Raw genomic sequence first — 18,236 nt, forward strand, 5'->3', positions numbered from 1 at the left:
CTCTTTATCTCTATCTCTCTTTCTTTCTATCATATTCTCGTTGGAATCTCTCTGGACCAAGAGAGAATGCTGGATGATAACAGCAAGCATCCGTCGTCCTATGAGCTTGCTCATAGGTAGGGTAAGCAGCTGTCTTGCATTCTACATGCGTGTGTATTCTCTCTCTCTCTCTCTCTCTCTCTCTCTCTCTATCCTTCTCATTCTCTCCTTCTCTTTCTCTCTCTGTATGCAGCACCTAGTTAGGAAACAAACGTATCACGCCCCGACATACGAGGTGATTCTCTCTACGATAGCCCTTCTACCATATATATATATATATATAGGTATAATATATATATATACATATGTATAACTGTATATATACCTGTTACGTGCAACCAAGCGGTATAAATATGTATGGGACATGAATGGCTGAACGCGTACAGGACGATCCAAATCGGATGGCGTCACGTGTGCGTGCATGCATACGTGCTTGCCTGCTTGCTTGCTTGCTTGCGTATTCCACGTGTGCGTGTATGCGTGTATGTAGGCTTGCGTTAGATTCAAGGTATCCTCTTGTAAAGCACCACTTTACCTCATTCTCGTTTCTAGCAAAGTCACTCACATCTTTTCTCCATTGCTTTATTCTTTTCGTATTTACACATACGTTAGTAAATAGGTATTTTTATAAACAACCTTTGTGTGTATCTTCTTCTTTGTTATTTTGCATTAGTAAGCTGATATTTATGTATATATGTGTGTGTGTGTGTTTGTGTGTGTACAGGATGATATATAAATAGTATTTATAAATGTATATATACTTTGTAAAAGTGTGTTTAGTTTCTTTTTTAAAAGACGCATAAGTTCACTTCGATGGTACTTCAAAGAGTAGATGATAGAAAAGGTGAAATTTCGAATAGGGAAACAAGAGAATGCAGAAAAGTGAGTGTTTCTCATGCATTAGCAAATGCACTAGATTTATCCTCTTATAGTTACACTTGTCTTTCTTTCTCTCTCTCTCTCTCTTTTTCTCTCGTTTTATAAGATAACACTCAGTTACTTTCTTTCTATGTGTTTCTTTCTCTTTCTTATTTGAAAAGGTACCGGACAATGTTGACATCTCATTGTGAACCGGATGCTACATCGTTCCAGAGTAAAGAGTTCTTCATTCTCTCTCTCTCTCTCTCTTTCTCTCTTTCTCTCTTTCACTCTTTTATGCTTTCTCTTGCCTTTCATTCGAATTACGAATATATGCAGTATGCAGTATGTCAGTTTCTCGTTCGTTCATTCCTTCGTTTGGTGAGTGTTTGTATATTTTTGTGTGTATCTGTTTGTTCATGGAACGCACATGTGTCAACGTTAAGGTGATGGAAATTCTGTTTTAGCAAAGTAGAATTCATTTCTCGGACGACTAAAAGTATGCTTTAATAAGCACGAGTAATTTAGCTCTAAGTCAGACTCTGTTACACAATTAAACCTACCTCTCTCTCTCTCTTTCACGTGTAAGAATTTCTCACAATATGTATATTATAATTATTATTATGTATATTTGTGTAGTTATGATACATGGTAAGCATATAGCTTTATTAGTATATGTTTTTTAGTGGTATCTCGTAATTGGTTGTTCGGTTTCGTACTAATTGTCGAAATTAGCTGGTAGAATTTGCAAGCCTAGCTATGCAAGTATATATATAATATATATGTATGTATATATGTACTTATGTAAGCATATATTATACGTATGTTAATATATTATCTCTAGAAAATGTATAAATATGAATAAAACAGTTAATCATTTATTTTAATGATTGCATATAATCAGCAGCTTAATTATTAATTGCTGTAATACCTTTGAATATTATTTTCTATATTATTATTATTATTATTATTATTATAAAATATTGTTTAATTATATTCTTTTTTTTTTCGTAAGAAGAGATAAAACAATAAATAATATATCCAATTATAAGGAAAAGAAATTTATTCAAGTAGGGGAAAAGAAAAAGAATAGAAAAGATTAGAAAAGAAGATGAAAAACGATGAGAATGAGAGAATGTGTGTGAGAGTATGAAAGAGAGAGAGAGAGAAGAGTATTCGATAAATTCCATTGAAACTTTCATGAGGTCGTCGTGGATTGATAAATGGGAGTTACTTGGCAGTTACCGCGTTATCTTTCTACGATCATGATCTCATCCTTGACACGTTAATATGTTCCGTTGAGAGAAACAGAGAGAAATAGTGAAGAGAATGACAAAGAGAGAAAGAGTGTGTGTGTGTGTGTATATACATATATATACATTGGCAAAAAGAATTCTCGACAGGAAAACACATCCATCTTCCTTCTCATTAAACTGTTACTCTCTCACAAAGCAAAATTGAGTTTACTGCATCCCCCTTTTCTTCCCCTACCAAAACGTAGGATAATTTGTGGCGAGCCAGACTCTGAAGTGGTGTAACACTTTGTTTTTGAAAATGTTCATAGATACGTACATACGTGTACAACATACACATGTACAGAGAGAGAGAGAGAGAGAGAGAGAGAGAGAGAGAGAGAGAGAGAGAGAGAGAGACAATTTTATACGTATGTGTTTTCTATTATATGTGTTTTACATGAAAGTTGTTGGTGTTGTTGTTGTTTCACTTATCGATACTTGTGAGATACGAATTTTGGATTATTATTTTTTTTTTTCCTATGATTCAAACGTTTGTTCTGAAAGTTTCAATTTTTTATTTCTTCAATTACTTCTTCTTCTTCTTCTTTTGATATTTTTTGAAATGTATGCGTGTATAAAGTTTCGAATTATTTTATTTTTTTTTATTTGTTATATAAAGAGATGAAAGTTATATAGGGCGAATTTGGTTATATATAAAAAACAAGAATATTATTTATTTATTAAAATACTTCTTTGTTTTTTAAATCTCATTTAATCTTATTAATCTCATTAATCTCATTTGTTCATATTTTAATCTCATGATTTTTTTTTAAATTAAAATGTTTTTTGTTTTTTGTTTCAGACGAAGCAGACGAGAAAATTGGAAGTTTTCATCGTTTCATTTTCATTTTGTTTTGATAATCCTGAGGACAGTGTTGAAGAAGAAAGAATATTCTTTTTTTCCAAGAGGTATTTGCGACAAGTAGAATTTGATTTTTCGTATTTATCTCTTAACATTGTTTATTTTATTCGAGTTAATATTTTTCTATAACCATCGATATGTCTTATAAAGTAAAAATTCTTTTCTCAGTTGTATCATATTTTATTATATTATTTTTGTCTTTTTTTTTTTATGAGACATACGCGTGCATAAGCGATATCACCGTAATATTCGAAAGCGTCAAAACTTATCTGTATTTCGTATATATTCCCTCGTGTTTGTCCGTGCAATTTTCAATATTAAAAAACCTTCTCTCAGATGGATAGACGAATATATACGTGTGTACGTGTAGTAAGGTATTCCAATGTGAATAAGGTTTTTCCACCTCGATTTCAAATTTCCCATACTTTTCTATTTTTTATTTTATTTTATTTAAAAAAATATTTACATATATATTTATGAGATTCTTTAAAAATAATAATAATAATAACAACTTAACGTATAGTATATTATACTATATTTACAGTATAATACGCGTTTAATGTAATATATAAAATATAAATAAAACACTTAAATAAATTTTATTAAAAAATAAAAATTCACTATTTAAAAACAACAAACAAAGTCGTATAATTAATTATTCATTAAATAAAAATTTTTAATTTTTCCCTTAGAAACAAAAAAATAATACACAAATTCCAATAATCATCTAACACTGTAACAACATAAAAATCCAATTAAAATTAATAAAAAAAAGTAATATCATACTTAACAACATTACAATAAACAAAAATTCGAATACCTCTAATCAATAACCTAAGTTTATAAACAATTTTCTAATTGTAATGTTTAATCAACAATTATTTTTTATTTAAGTTTTCCTTGTGTCCCTTTTTCGTACTTTCTTTTTCTTATTCTTTCAATATCTATAAACATTGCTAATAGTGACTTGATACAACCAACCAACCTATGTTGCATGACACGGAAGTGGCTTTATACTTTTAATCATAACCACCCCCGGAAATAGGTGCTCGACCCCGTTTCCGCTTTTTTAGCAAGCGAAGCACTCACCGTCAGCCGTCATTGCGAACTCTTTCACGGTCTTCTAACAAATGCGAAAATACGAAGTGTTACGTTTTATTTTTTTCTTTTTTTTTTTTTTTCTTGTTCTTCCTTTCTTTCTTTTTACAGGTATATACATTACATATATATACATATGTACGCATACGTGAAAACTACCTACTCTTTTCTTTTCTGTGTTTTTTTTTTTTTTTTTTTTTTTTTTTTTACTATTATTTTTTCCCCATCTTTGTCCACTTACCGTGCCACGTTTTCTCTTCATCTCTCGACACAACTAACTCAACGTAGCTTCGATACAAAGATATTCCCAAGCCTTTTTCTCTCTCTTTTTTACTTCCCCTATTTTACGTGGAAAATGTTTAAAAATATCTTTCCATCATGTTGAACTCTCTTCAATACGAGACATTCGGTAATGTAGTTTTTGATTACTAACAAATTTCAAACGTGTATTACGTTAAATATCCCACGTATATATATATATTGAGTTATTATGTTTGTAAAAAATCTCATAAGTATATATCTTCTTAATAAATATATAAATTACGTGTCACGTTGATTGTCTGTAATGGACTCCTAAATTACTGAACTGATTTTAATAAAATTTTGCACACTGTTTGTAGTTTCATCCAATTTGAAAGATAGGATAGTTTATATCTCAATTTATAATCAAATTATTTGTTTATTAACAAAGAGATTGTGAGCCACAGCAACGCATGGCGGGGCACCCCTTATTTATTTTATATATTATACTTCGTATTTACTTTTCCTATAATACTAATACATATATATGCACATTGATATTATTTTATATATAAAAGATATTGTGTAAAATACTTACATAAGAATTTAAAGTCAGTCAATATCGTTCGTATTAAGTCTCAAGTCTTATTTTGAATCGTCGTTGAAATTTACTTTGTCCTTTTTCTACACCCTCCTTTATATTCTCACCACTACCATTACCATCACTATTTCCAATAACGTTTTCCACTTTGGTTCGTATAAGAACACGGTGGTTTTTCCCTTAAGACGTTTTTCTTTTCTTCGATTCGATTCACTTTGAAAATTTCTTCCGCGAGTTTTTACACACATTTTCTGTTTATTTCTATCGTTCCACTAGCAAAAGTAGAAAAGTACGACACGTAACATTTGTGGTGTACACGTCGCTCACAGTCTCTTTTTCCTACGTTGGTTTATTCTTTTTTTCTTTTTTTTTTTCTTTCAGTGTCAATCTGTTTTTCGGTATTCGACATCGATGAAAACACAACCCCCGTTTTTCCATTCGTATTTCCATGAACGAGATCGAACATCATCGAAGTTGTAACAAACAGGTTGAGAAAAAAAAAGCAAATAGAAAAATCCTTCCTTCATGTCTCAGAACTTTGAAATGTTTTATTTACAGTTTCTGTTTTTGCTTGTCTTTTTAAGGGTGGTTTAACAAAACGTCAAATTAGGTTTATCATTTAATATTTTATATCGTTAAATATACAAAGTTAGAGAATTGTTTGAATAATCATTGAGTGTTTGAATAAAAATATTCATATTATTATTATTTTTTTTTGATTAACTTTGTTCAATAAATTGTTTAATTATTATATTATTTTGTTTGTAATAATTTAATTTTTAAGTGTGAATAAAAAGAAAAGTAAAAATATATAAGAAAGATTTTTAATCAAATTTTACATACACTTTGGTTGATTTTATTGAAGACAATATTAAATGGGGTTGTTCTTAGAAAACGATAAATATAAGGGTTGTTGTACAAGGGTGTATATTCGAGGGTGGCATCTCGATAAGTCACATGAAGGAATCTAATTGTCTATCTCACTTCTACTTGCTTGCATTCAACCTGAATGTCGTGTCTCGTTGTAGTTGCATGGGTATCATCAATATTACGTTTCTAGAGAATGTTCGTGACTTGTTTACGATTATTATATTGCACTACTATATATATATATATATATATATATATATATATATATATATTTTGATGAAAGGTGGCTGAGTTTGTATGATGAAGTCACGTGAATGATTTATCATTTACCGATGAATAAATAAATAAATGTATATTGAAAAAAAAAATATTCTCGTGTAATTCCCATAAATTTATAAATCAAAATATATATATGTATATGTATATGTGTGTACTGTAAATATAAAAAAAAAAAAGAATTAAAGGAAATAAGGGTTGAACGAGTGAAAGAAAAATATATTTTTTTTTTTGGTTTGTGGTATTCTATTATTTTTTTTTTTTTTATTATTTTTAAATAGAAAGCCAAAGTAAAAATAAGAATAAAAATAAAATAATAATCGTACTCTCTCTTTTTATTTTATTTATTTTTTTTTCTGTATTAGTGTCTCTGTTTTTTTTTTTTTTTATTTATTTATTTGTGTTTGTTTTTCGTTGTTGAGAGTTTTCATTTTTCATTTGATACAATTTAGAATTTTCTAAGGAAAATAGTTTGATATTCTCATCTAAGTGTAACGAACCGTAGAAAAATCAGAATACCAGGTAGACAATGAATAAAAAAAAAAAAAAAAAAAAAAAAGATAGAAAAAAGAGAAGGGTGAGGGGGATAAAAAGGACTTACCGGTGTCGGTGCTTCCGGGCAAAAGTATGGCGTCGTCTCGGAACCACGAAGTGACGGTAAGATGTTCTTTGATGTCCTCTCGTGCCGTACAAGATAGGACCGCGTTGCAACCCTCCACCACTGGCGATCTGTTTACTCTTACGTCATATCCGGAAACCGTAAGGACTGCAAACAAAAGAAACAACAACAAAAAATATTAAAGATAATAAAAGAATAAAGAAGTAGAATCAGAGATAGAAAATTGACATAGCAAATTGGATTACCAATGAAATCAAATCAAATTAATATTTAGATATTTTATTTTATTTTATTTTATTTTATTTCATTTAGATTATTTAAATATCAATGTATCACACGTGAAATATCAAAACATAGAAAACAAAATTTAATAATAGTTTAATTCAATTTATTTGTTTATAGAATGAGATTGAAATAGTTTGACCATGCATTTATGGTGCATCTAATTATAATGGGACACTTTTAATTTCATCGTATTACAAAAGAAGTTAAAAGAATATAACAAAATATTATTGAATTTTTATAAAACAATTTATCCAAATTAACATTGACATTTTACAATTCAAAAGTAATACGATTTTAAATTTATTAATATTTTATAAAAGAAAAAAAAACGATCTAAAGGAGATAAGAAATAATAAATTCGAATAAAAGTATATATCGAGTAAAGAAAATCCTTAAGAGAACATATTTATGGGAAAACGGGTTTGTACAATGGAGAAAAATTTCACGGACTTCATAAAAACCGGTTTCTTTCCCATAGAAAACGTTAAGAAAGAAAAAGGAAAGTAGTTTCTCTTGTTAAACTATTTGAAAACATTTTATTCCTGACCACTTTTCCTTACGATGCTAGTGATGGTTGCACCCTCATCATCATCCTACCCCTCCCATCCCATAAACATCAACCACCTCTCTTTTCCGAATACTTTCACTTACGTTAACCAATAACTTTCTCATTCGTTCAATGAAATTTTCTCTTTATATTCTTTTATTTTCCTATGTATGTGTTTTTTTTTTTTTTAAATGGTGTATACCTTCTTTTTCTATTTTTCATTTGTTTTTTTTTTATTTTTTTAGTTTTGTTTAGTTTTATTTTTACGACAACGAGTGAGGGGTAAATTCACGAACGAGAAGAAAGTCTCTCGTCTCGTCTCGTCTCATTTTCATCCCCCATTTCCTTCTCCCATATCTTTCTCGCTTTTACCCTGCTCTTCCTCTGTCTCCACCCCTTCATCCCCCGGCCCCTTCCTCTCTCTCTCTCTTCAACATCCTCGACTATATATGATCCGACGAAGCTTAATTTAAGAAAGCAACTACGAATGAAAAGTTAACGAGCGTGTTTATCATCGCATAAACGGCCCGTTCTATGCCACGAAAAGTTGACAAACAACGAGACAAGAATATTATTATTATTATATATATATGTGAGATATAAACCAGAAAAAGAAAGATATAATATATGTAGATAAATGAAGAGAGAACAAGAGAAAGAAAGAGATAGAATATGTGAGTGTTTGGGTAGGTGGATATATAATAATAATAATAATAATAATTATAATAATAGTATAGTTAGCCAACAAACAAACAAACAAACAAACAAACAAACAAACAAACAACGGGATACTTGGTGCATTTTCACGCCACACAATCTCCCAAAGGTGTGGGAAGTAAACTCTCTTTTGAAACTGCAAAAGGTGACAAAGCTTATTATCTATCATAGTTGCAAGTGAATGATAATAATGCTTGTGTTTTTTTAAAAAAGTACAAATCTTTCAAATATCTTGAAGAAAATTAAAAAAAAAAGAAAAAGATGATGATGATGATGATAATTTTTAAGTGCAATGATTTGCGAAAATATTTGAACAATTTATCGTAAAATAATTAATTAATTAGTTGTATTATATATTATAAAACATTATGTTTAATAATATAATGTCGATTGATTTGAAAAGAATGAAAAATGTTGAAAGTTTTATTATTAAATATTTATTATTATTATTATTATTATTATTAATATTATATTTAGTATTAAAGTATTTTATTATTACATTTATTTAATACTTCACAATTAAATGTTCAATTATTCTTCATTCAAATTCATTCAATGCACTACATAAATTCACATATTAAAATAACAAAGACACAAATGAGAAAGAAAAAAAGTTACTAGAAAAAAAAAAAAAGAATATACTATAATAGAATAAAAGAAAATTCGAACGTTATCGATCATCTTATAAATTGTCACCGATTTTCAACGATGAAGTAAGAGTAAAACGGTACTATTATCTATATCCCTAAGGGACCAAACGAGTTATACGGTGCTAAGGGAGAGGGAGAGGGAGAGGGAAAAGGGAATCCTCTCAACGAATTTCTAATCTTCGAAACAGCAAAACGACTTTTACCCGGGTTACACCAGAGAGCAAAATGATTTTTCACTAGGGGGTTGGTTCCCCCTTTTATATACACTGTGTACTACTATATATCGAAGCTTTTACCCCGAAGGAATCGAGAAAGACGATTTTTATCCGAAAATAGACGAGATAGAGAGGAAAAGTAGTGGAAGATGAAGGAGCCTTCAAGTTAAAGAAGAAAACGCGTTGGTGGGGTGAGGTAGAGGGAGGAAAAGGAAAAAGGACGTTGCCATACACACACACACACACACATACACATATATATATAGATATCTATGTCGAGCGAGTGAATAAGAGAGGTAAAAAAAAAAAAATGAAAATGAGTAGAAAGTCTTGCACGTCGTCGTCCTTCCTTTCCCTCTCCCTCTATCTACGACCACATGGGGGATGGGGATGAGGATGGGGATGAGGATGAGGGGTGGGTTAAAGTTAATTCCAACGATTTCTACGAATTCGCAGAAATATCGTTGCCGGTTCGGTGAATATCTTGCGCATATTGGCTTCATTTGCACATTTCGTTTCATCCCCTGAAGCTTTTCCCTCTCTCTCTCTCTCTCTCTCCCCCTCCCACTACTCTCTTCTTCACATTTATTTCCATACCACTCACACACGTTTCTTCTCGAACGAACAGCTTCCTGTCGTCGTCGTCGTCCTCGTCCTCATCCTCATCCTCGTCTTTTTCTGCTTCTTCTTCTTCTTCTTCAATTTTCCCCACCTTTACTCACAATTTCATCCTCGCTTACGTATTTCAAACTACCTACTTTGTACCAAGAGAAAGTGAGAGGGAGAGGGAGAGAGAGAGAGAGAGAGAGAGAGAGAGAGAGAGAGATAGGAACTTTCGTACGGTTACCGAAGGTCTCTCGAAAAGTTCCCAATTTTCAAAGACGTTCTGCCTGTACCAAAAAAAGAAAAAAAAAGAAAAAAGGGCCAACCCCTAACCAGAGGATTCCTCCTATACGAATCGTTACAACCTGTAGTACGTACTCCAGCACAAGGGGTTAGAAAAGTAGATGAAAACGAAATGAAAAGAAAAAAAAGAGAGAAACAACAAAAAATTAGAATCTCGTGTCCTTTTTATTCTATAAAAAAAAAAAAAAAAGAATGAAACTTCTTTAATATTTTGATTCGCAAAATGTTAAAAAAAAATTAACAATCTCAAATGAATTGCAATTCGATTTTATTATAATAAAACCCCCTTAATATACGTTCGATTCTTTACATTTTCTCTTTTAAATTAAACTGTCATTCTATTTTTTTCTCTCTCTCTCTCTCTCTTTTAATTTTTTTTTGTTTCTTTCACTTAAAAAAGGGACAATGGAAGGACAAGGTTTTAGAATTACGAGGTCAATTTCGTACGGCACAACTTGAAATAAAGTCTATAGAAAAAGGGAGGAAGTTACTAGGAAAAAGAACTATGACTATACCTTGCATGTACTTTTCTACGTTCCCTACACACACACACACATATATATATATACTTATGCAGCAGACAGACACATCTTATTCGTGTAGAAAATTTCAACCTATATTTTATTTTCTATCTTTTACTAACATTAGTAAAAGAAAGAAAGAAAGAGAGAGAGAGAGAGAGAAAGTACTATACTTACAATATTATGCTGGTTCTTTCTACACTTCTTTTATTTTTCTTTCTATTTTTCTTTCCTATCTATTTCTCTCTCTCTCTCTCTCTTTTTATCTCTCTTTCTGTGTAAGGTTCCTCACACAAGTAAGTTTCCATCCAGTAGTCGTTCAGCTTATCAGGAAATCCATCTCTCGCTCTACCATCCAACGGTTGATTAAATTCAACCGGCCATACCCTTTATCCCTAGAGAATCTGCTGGCATGGCCGACTTCCGGTGAAGCCGTCGAGATTATACGTGACATCCTACTACTGGGACTTTATATCCTTTCTCTGTATATATGTATATATATGTGTGTGTGTACTCAAGTCCTCTTATTCTTATTCTTTCCTCTCGAACGAATCTTTTCTTACGAATATATTTATATATATATTAAATTTAGAGTGATATGGACGCATATATGCGTTTGTTAATATTAATGTAAAATATATATATATAATGTAATGTTTTTATTAATTAATTAAATTATATTGAGTAAGCAAAACTGTAAATTATATAAAAAATATGATTTATTTATTAGAATCTAATTAATAATAAATTATTTCGTATTTCGTACAAAACATTTTATTTAAAAGTATTTGATATTTTATTATATTAAATTTTTTTTTAATAAAATAAAAAATAATAATATAATATGTTTTTATATTATATCTTTTATAAAAAATTTTATAAAATATTTTTTATATATATATATATATATATATATATAAATCCCTTTTATATAAAACTTATATTAAACTTATTCCTTTGTATATAAAAAATATCATATAATAATAATAAACACTCCTGTTAAATACAGATTAAATTAAAATAATAATTAACAAATTCTATTCATGTTTAATTCTAATAAATTTAATTTAACGAATACTTTTAACAATAATAATATATTTTACATTATTATAACAATTTTATTAAATTTAATAACAATTATATTCAAATAATAATAATCATTTCCTCAAAGAAACATATCAAAATCACACGTATACCTCAAAAAAAGGATCTAATTCAATTTCTTTTTTTTTTTTTTTTGGTTCAAAATTCATCCCCTCCTCCATCCCTATTTTTAAACACGTCACACGTGATGAATGAAACTCACTTGAGGAAATTTTGTTGATCAATGAGAACAAAGCTCATATTCACTTTCTTTTACTACTTCCCTTTTTTATTTCTTTTCTTTTTTTTTTTTTTTTAATGAAACACGACAGAACAGAAATGAATGCTATGGGGAAAGGGGTTGGTTTAATCATCATCGTATTTGCGTATCATGATAACCATAAAAGCAAGCATGTTATACACATAATTGGTCTTGCAAACTATGCCAAGGAACACGAATGTACGTTTTTTTTTTTTTTTTTCAAACAAACTTCTTTTTTTTTTTCTTTTTTTTTTGGGTCTCTTTCTTTATCTTTATCTCATGTTTTCTTTCATTTAGGTATCTCTTTTTCTTTCTCTAATAAACCCTTTCTATATTTTACTTCTCCTTAATTTTGGATGCACAACGAAACGCAACGCGTGAATGAAAAGAAAGAAACCAAAAAAAAGAAATAGAAAAAACAACCTGACGAGTGGTTCCTTACGGGGTTTGTAAACGATTTTCAAACGAACCACCTTTCTGGCTTTCAAGTCGGTGGAAAAATCTTATCTAAAATGACATCGGCCGCCAACCACCCTTTAGGGTGGTGAGCAGAGGTTCTACCCTTAACGTGTGTATGTGTAACTACCACCCCAAAAAGGATTTATCCTTCAAAGAAAGTAGAAATGTGAGGATGGTTGTGAGTGTTGGTGTGTGAGTGTATGGTGGTCTAGGTAGATGGATAGATAGTTTTTAAGGGAGGTAAAGAGGGTAGGTAAATTGTCAACTATCCCTCTTACTCTCTCTCTCTCTCTCTCTTTCTCTCTCGTTCTTTTCTTCTTTCTGTTTGTGTGTGTGTCTCTTTCTTTTTTGATTTTATTTTCTTTTTCTTAGAAGGTCGGACTCGCACACTTTCAAGCAAAAATTTTTTTCAACGATTTTCTTACAGTGATAAAAGGGGGCTAGGTTAGGGAAAGGTATGGGGGAGAGGGGGATGGGAAGAATTGAAAAAAGGGCAGAACCTTTCATGGTGTAATCGTAGAGATAAAAATGGATAGCGATCTAAATTTCAATAGGAAGTTGTTCAAGATTGTTGTTGTAGTTTGAACTTCGTTTAAAAAAAAAAAATAAAAAAAAGGAAAGAAAGAAATAACAAAAAAAAAAAAAGGAATTTGCAAATATTTCTTTATCTCTCTCTCTCTCTCTCTCTCTCTCTCTCTCATTAATTATTATTAACGATTAATCATCATTAATCTCATGAAATATTAATAAACGATTTTTCTGTATGGGAATATTGTATTATGACGATATTTTTATTAATAATTATCGGCCGAAATCGAGAAACACATTTACCCTTCTCACCCCCCAACCCCCCACATTCACTCCCCTCCACCCCCATATATAGTTAATACCACGGTGGTAAAACGATCGAAAAATAGCCTAGGTGTCTGATGAATATTCAACGGGAATTCGATTTATCCCCACGTATACGGGGGGTTATTAAATTTACTCGGCTCGTATAACCACGCATCGGCAAAAACACAAAACCCAGGTGTGTCCCGACAATTCACCATAGAGGTTGCTGCTGGTTCTTCTATTTTTTTTTTTTCTTTTTTTTTCGATGGTATTAAATATTTTTATTATTTGTTTCTATATACATATACATATATATATATATATATTCTAATCGATCATGTGGAAAATGTACTACTACTGGTTTTTAAATGATCGTTTACAAAAAATATTTTCCCCTCTTTGTTTTCTTTTCAATTTTTTTTACAAAACGATTTATTTATCGAGAGATAATCTTTATGAGCAATATGAATAACAAAAATGAAAATGAAAATGAAAATAAGTAATTAATTACTTGTGAATTATTAAAATAAGAGTGAATAGAGAATTTGTTTAAATTAATAGAATTGAATGAACGAATAAAAAAAAAAAGAAACAAAAAAACAAAAAACAAGAAGATTAGTTAAAGCTAAAAGAAGAAAGTGGTGTTGGAAAAAAAAGTGAGAGTGAAAGAACGAGGGATGTTTGATGGAGTGGGGGGTGGTGGGTGGGGGTGAGGGGGGGTTGGTAGGTTAGAAGAGAAACGTAGGCAGAAGGGGGTTTATGGAGGAGGGATGAAATCTTGCTGAATGTCGGGTCACTCGTTTAAATAATTAAACGCGTAATTACCGGAGGCAGGAACACATTTTAATGAACGACGACTAACCCCCCCCCCTCCCCACCCCACCCCTCACCACCCGCCCCTACCTACTCACCCACCCCTTTTCGTTTCGTTCTCTCTCAGGCTTTGATAGAGTCGCAGTTTTTAACCCTTGCGATAACACCACCACTACTACCACCACCACCACCATAATCATCAGTAGCAATAGTAGTAGTAGTAACATGGAAATATTCCAACACTTGGAAGAAAATCGTTTGGAGTAGGCAAAACTCTTCCTGAATACACACACACACACATACACACATACACATATGGTGAGTTTCTTGACTTTGAGAGACTACGAGAAAAGGGGAAAACCACACGGGTTTTTTTTTTCTTACTTACTTACTTACTTACTTACTTAGCTTTACCCTTTACCCTTTACCCTTACCCCTTAATCCCTTCCCCCATCTATGATTTTCTTTCCTACCCCTTTTTTTTTTAATTTTTTTCTCGAGACTTTTCGAAAGGTTTCAGTTTTGTTTTCATTACGAGACGACGTTTCTTTCTTTCTTTCTTTCTTTCTTTTGTTTACTTTTCTCTTTTTTTTTTTTTTTGAAGTGAAGGGGTTGCATTTCTTTCTTTTTATCAATGGAAAGTAAAAATGAGATCTTTTTGTTTTTATCTTTAATTCAAATTTGTTTGTTTGTTTGTTTTTTTTTCTGCCGAAACTATGTTGCGTGTTCTTTTTTTTGTTCCGCTAAGAAAATTGGTTTATGTGTATCGTGGGGTATAGAAAGGGTTAAGGGATGATTTAATATTTTGTTGTTGTTGTTGTATTATGAATCAATTAGAAATTACGATAATGATAATGATATTTTTTAAAGTATGTGTTGAAATTTTAAATAACAAGGTAATTTTACGTTTCTTTTAAACTGTATTTGTAACGAAACACAAACGTATGAAAAAGTTTACAATTCGTGTTACCTCATTCGCACTGAAACGAGAATATTTCGAGAGAGAGAGAAAGAGAGAAAAACAGAGAGAGAGAGAAAGAGAGAAAGCAATACTTTTGTTCTGTCAGAGTTAGAAATCAAAAATCACCTAACGAGATAGCCAATTAGCAACGATCACACAAAATATTCTCTTACGAAATGGTATTGAAAATATATGGATACAAAAAAAATCTATCTGTTCCACAGGGGGAAAAAAAACAAAAAGAAAAATAAAAAAAAACAAAAGAGAAAAAAAATACGACCATTCTACAATAATGATTCATTTTTCAGTTTAAGTCAAATTAATGGAAAAAAAAATATAAAAATAAAATAACGAGAAAGAATAAAATCACATGAATGAAACAATAATGGGAAAAGTATGGGGAAAGTATGGGGTAATTAAAAAATCTTGTGGTAGATAGAAAAAATATAAAAAACTCACCCTTTATATAAATGTATTCTTTATGAAAGATTATGTATGACTGACTGATGATAGACCTTTACTACTTTAAGTAGTAAAGAAAGAAACAAACGTGGATATTGAAAAAATAGCTATTTCATATTTCAACTTTGATTTTTTCGAGATAGAAATATTTGTAATTACAGCTTTAAATATTTACAATTATCATCATAAGTTTATAAAAATTACATAAAGTTTACACGCAGTATTTAAATAGATAATATTATATATGACTGACTGATGATAGACCTTTACTACTTTAAGTAGTAAAGAAACAAACGTGAATATTAATATCTCGAAATATTTGCTATTTCAAATTTCAACTTTGATTATTTCTAAAAAAATATGCATAATTACAGCTTTAGATATTCATCATCATCGTCATTATCATAAAAATCACATAAAGTATGCATGTAATATTTTTAACACTAGATTGCCCGAGATTTCTTGTATAGCTATATTGCCCAAAAACAGTCAAAATGACTGCATTGTGAAAAAATAACTAATGTGTAAACAAATTTGTTTAAAATTAATTTTTAATATTTCTTATATTATTTACAGTTATACAACAAGTTATTAGTAAATATTAACAATATTAATTAATTAATTATTATTAATTCTAAGAAATTGTGTCATTATATACATAATTGTTTTTCTAATTGAAAATAAAAAACAGTCAAAATGACTGCCTTGGGCAATCTAGTGTTAAGTAGAATTCTCGTATGTTTGTATATGGTCTGACTGATGATAGACTTTTACTACTACTTTGACTATCAAGAAAATAAACCACGGATATTTGAAAAGATCTCGAAATATTTGCTATTTCACGTGTTCAGCATTGATTATTATTTACTTAGCTGTGATATACTCGACCAATAGGAGATCAACATTTATTTGAAAAATCTTTTTACCTATCTAAATGTTATTTCTGTTTCTTTTTTTTTTTTTTTAATATTTTTTTTTCTTATTTAATTTAAATTGCCGTTTGAATCTGTGTTTATTCACAGATAATTGAAGTTTAGTAGAGAAATATAAAATCCTAGGAAAGGAAACGTTTGTAGAAGTATAAAACATGAAACCCCGAATGTGGGGTGAGTTTGTCAAAGGAATACGAGCCTAGTCCTTTTTTTTTTTATCTCATTTAGGTTTCAAGGATCGTGAGGAATCCTTCAAAGTACATACACAACTCTAATAAAATAGCTTAATAGAAAAATCATTTAAATCACGTGATATATCCTTTATATTTATCGTTAAAAAACAAAAACAAAAAACCTCAACCCCCATTCCCCACTTTTCCTGTTAACCCATAGAAGTTTGATATCGAATAAACAAAAATGAATGATAAAAGAAAAAAAAGGATTTATATACGCATTGATTTCTAGCAACATTTCTAATTGAAAGGGTGCTTATTTAAAGGTGGTGGTTTTACCACAGTCTACCTTGTGGTCAAGTAATACTACTAGTCGGCTCACAGACTAAAATCAGCCCTTTTAAGTGGCCAACTCATTGGTTAACTCAACCGGACAAAGTTTTGTCTCAATCCCTACATTCCACCTTTTGCTGTTCTCTTCCAGACATCTAAATAATCCTCTGTTCAACCCCAAATTTTCACCCACTATCCACCATCCACCACCACTACTTCCACCACTCTTCTACTACTCATGGATATCGAAGAAAGTTCGATACAATTTTAATGGCCTTTCAAACGTTTTCCTCTCTTTGGTATTTGCTTGGATAGCAAAATTAGCTTCCTCTTAAATGAAAATACGATTTCTGTTGATTCCAATAGGTTCTCTCTTTTATTAACCCCCTACCCCCGTTTAAATTCTTCCTTCTTCGATGTTCTCATCCTCCTTTTCATTTTACTCTTCATCACGCCCATAGTCACGTTCTGTATGGGTTTGCTATCTGTAGAACACGTAATAGGGGGATCTTCAGAAACTTTGAGCTTCTAGAAAGGGTGTTCTTATTACATGAATACTACAACGTTGTTGTGGGTTGTTATGGTGTGAGTTTACCCTTCGTGTTTATTCGTGTTATGTTTCTCTCTTTGCTAATTGACGTTTATTTTATTTCAAGGAACACGTTTGAACATATTTTGAGATCTTAATTGGCAAGTTGTAATAAATTCAGGATTATTATTATTATTATTATCTATTATTATATTTGATAATAAAAATAAATATTAAAATAATACATTTTGAAATATTCGTAGAAAAGTTTGCACTAATCATCGAAAAAAAAAAACAACAAAAATACTTGGGTCCATTTATTTTGTTTTATTTCTATATAAAAATACTTCTGATTTAACGCATTTATAAAAAAAAAAAAGGATGAGGTTGGTTTGGGGGTGGGAGTAGGTGGTAAAAAAAGAAAGGCAATATATTTGGCGTAGCGATGTTTGGGAAATATTGCTTCAAGGTTTTCACTTATTTACTTTATCGAGCAACCCTCTTGACCAGAAAGCTCACGGGGTTTGGAAGCCGTGGCTCTTTCTACAACGGTAATAACCATCTACTACAAACTCTGATTCCATGGAGAGAGAGAGAGAGAGAGAGAGAGAGAGAAAAGAGTAAACATTTCCTGCTCAAATAACACGCAACGTGCAACCATAATATTCCTATATTCGGCCGTGGGCACTCAATGAAAATTGCCGTCCCGTTAACATTTGGGTTTAAATGTCCTGTTTACGCTTTATCGAGAAATTCTATCGAAACATTATTAACACACGATATGTGTGTTTCTTCC

The 18,236-nt window shown here is 30.6% G+C and overlaps 1 protein-coding gene and 1 long non-coding RNA gene across 19 annotated transcripts in view; one reads left to right on the forward strand and one right to left on the reverse strand.

Moving 5' to 3' along the window:
• The window catches only part of LOC149032870 (uncharacterized), a 91,332-nt gene that overhangs the window by 22,428 nt on the left and 50,668 nt on the right, over positions 1-18,236 (forward strand). The window contains exon 7 of the long non-coding RNA XR_016176297.1: positions 2,995-3,101. This is a non-coding gene — a long non-coding RNA (uncharacterized LOC149032870). The remainder of the gene's footprint in view (positions 1-2,994; positions 3,102-18,236) is intronic.
• Positions 1-18,236, reverse strand: part of Dscam3 (Down syndrome cell adhesion molecule 3) — a 172,335-nt gene that overhangs the window by 16,270 nt on the left and 137,829 nt on the right. For all 18 annotated transcript variants that reach the window (XM_089171605.1, XM_089171604.1, XM_089171606.1 and 15 more), the window contains one exon: positions 6,741-6,905. In XM_089171605.1, coding sequence (XP_089027731.1) covers positions 6,741-6,905 — 165 coding nt within the window. The remainder of the gene's footprint in view (positions 1-6,740; positions 6,906-18,236) is intronic.

Source organism: Polistes dominula, unplaced genomic scaffold (genome assembly GCF_049000335.1).
Source record: "Polistes dominula isolate Pdom_NZ unplaced genomic scaffold, Pdom_raw_medaka contig_26, whole genome shotgun sequence".
NCBI lineage: Eukaryota > Metazoa > Arthropoda > Insecta > Hymenoptera > Vespidae > Polistes > Polistes dominula.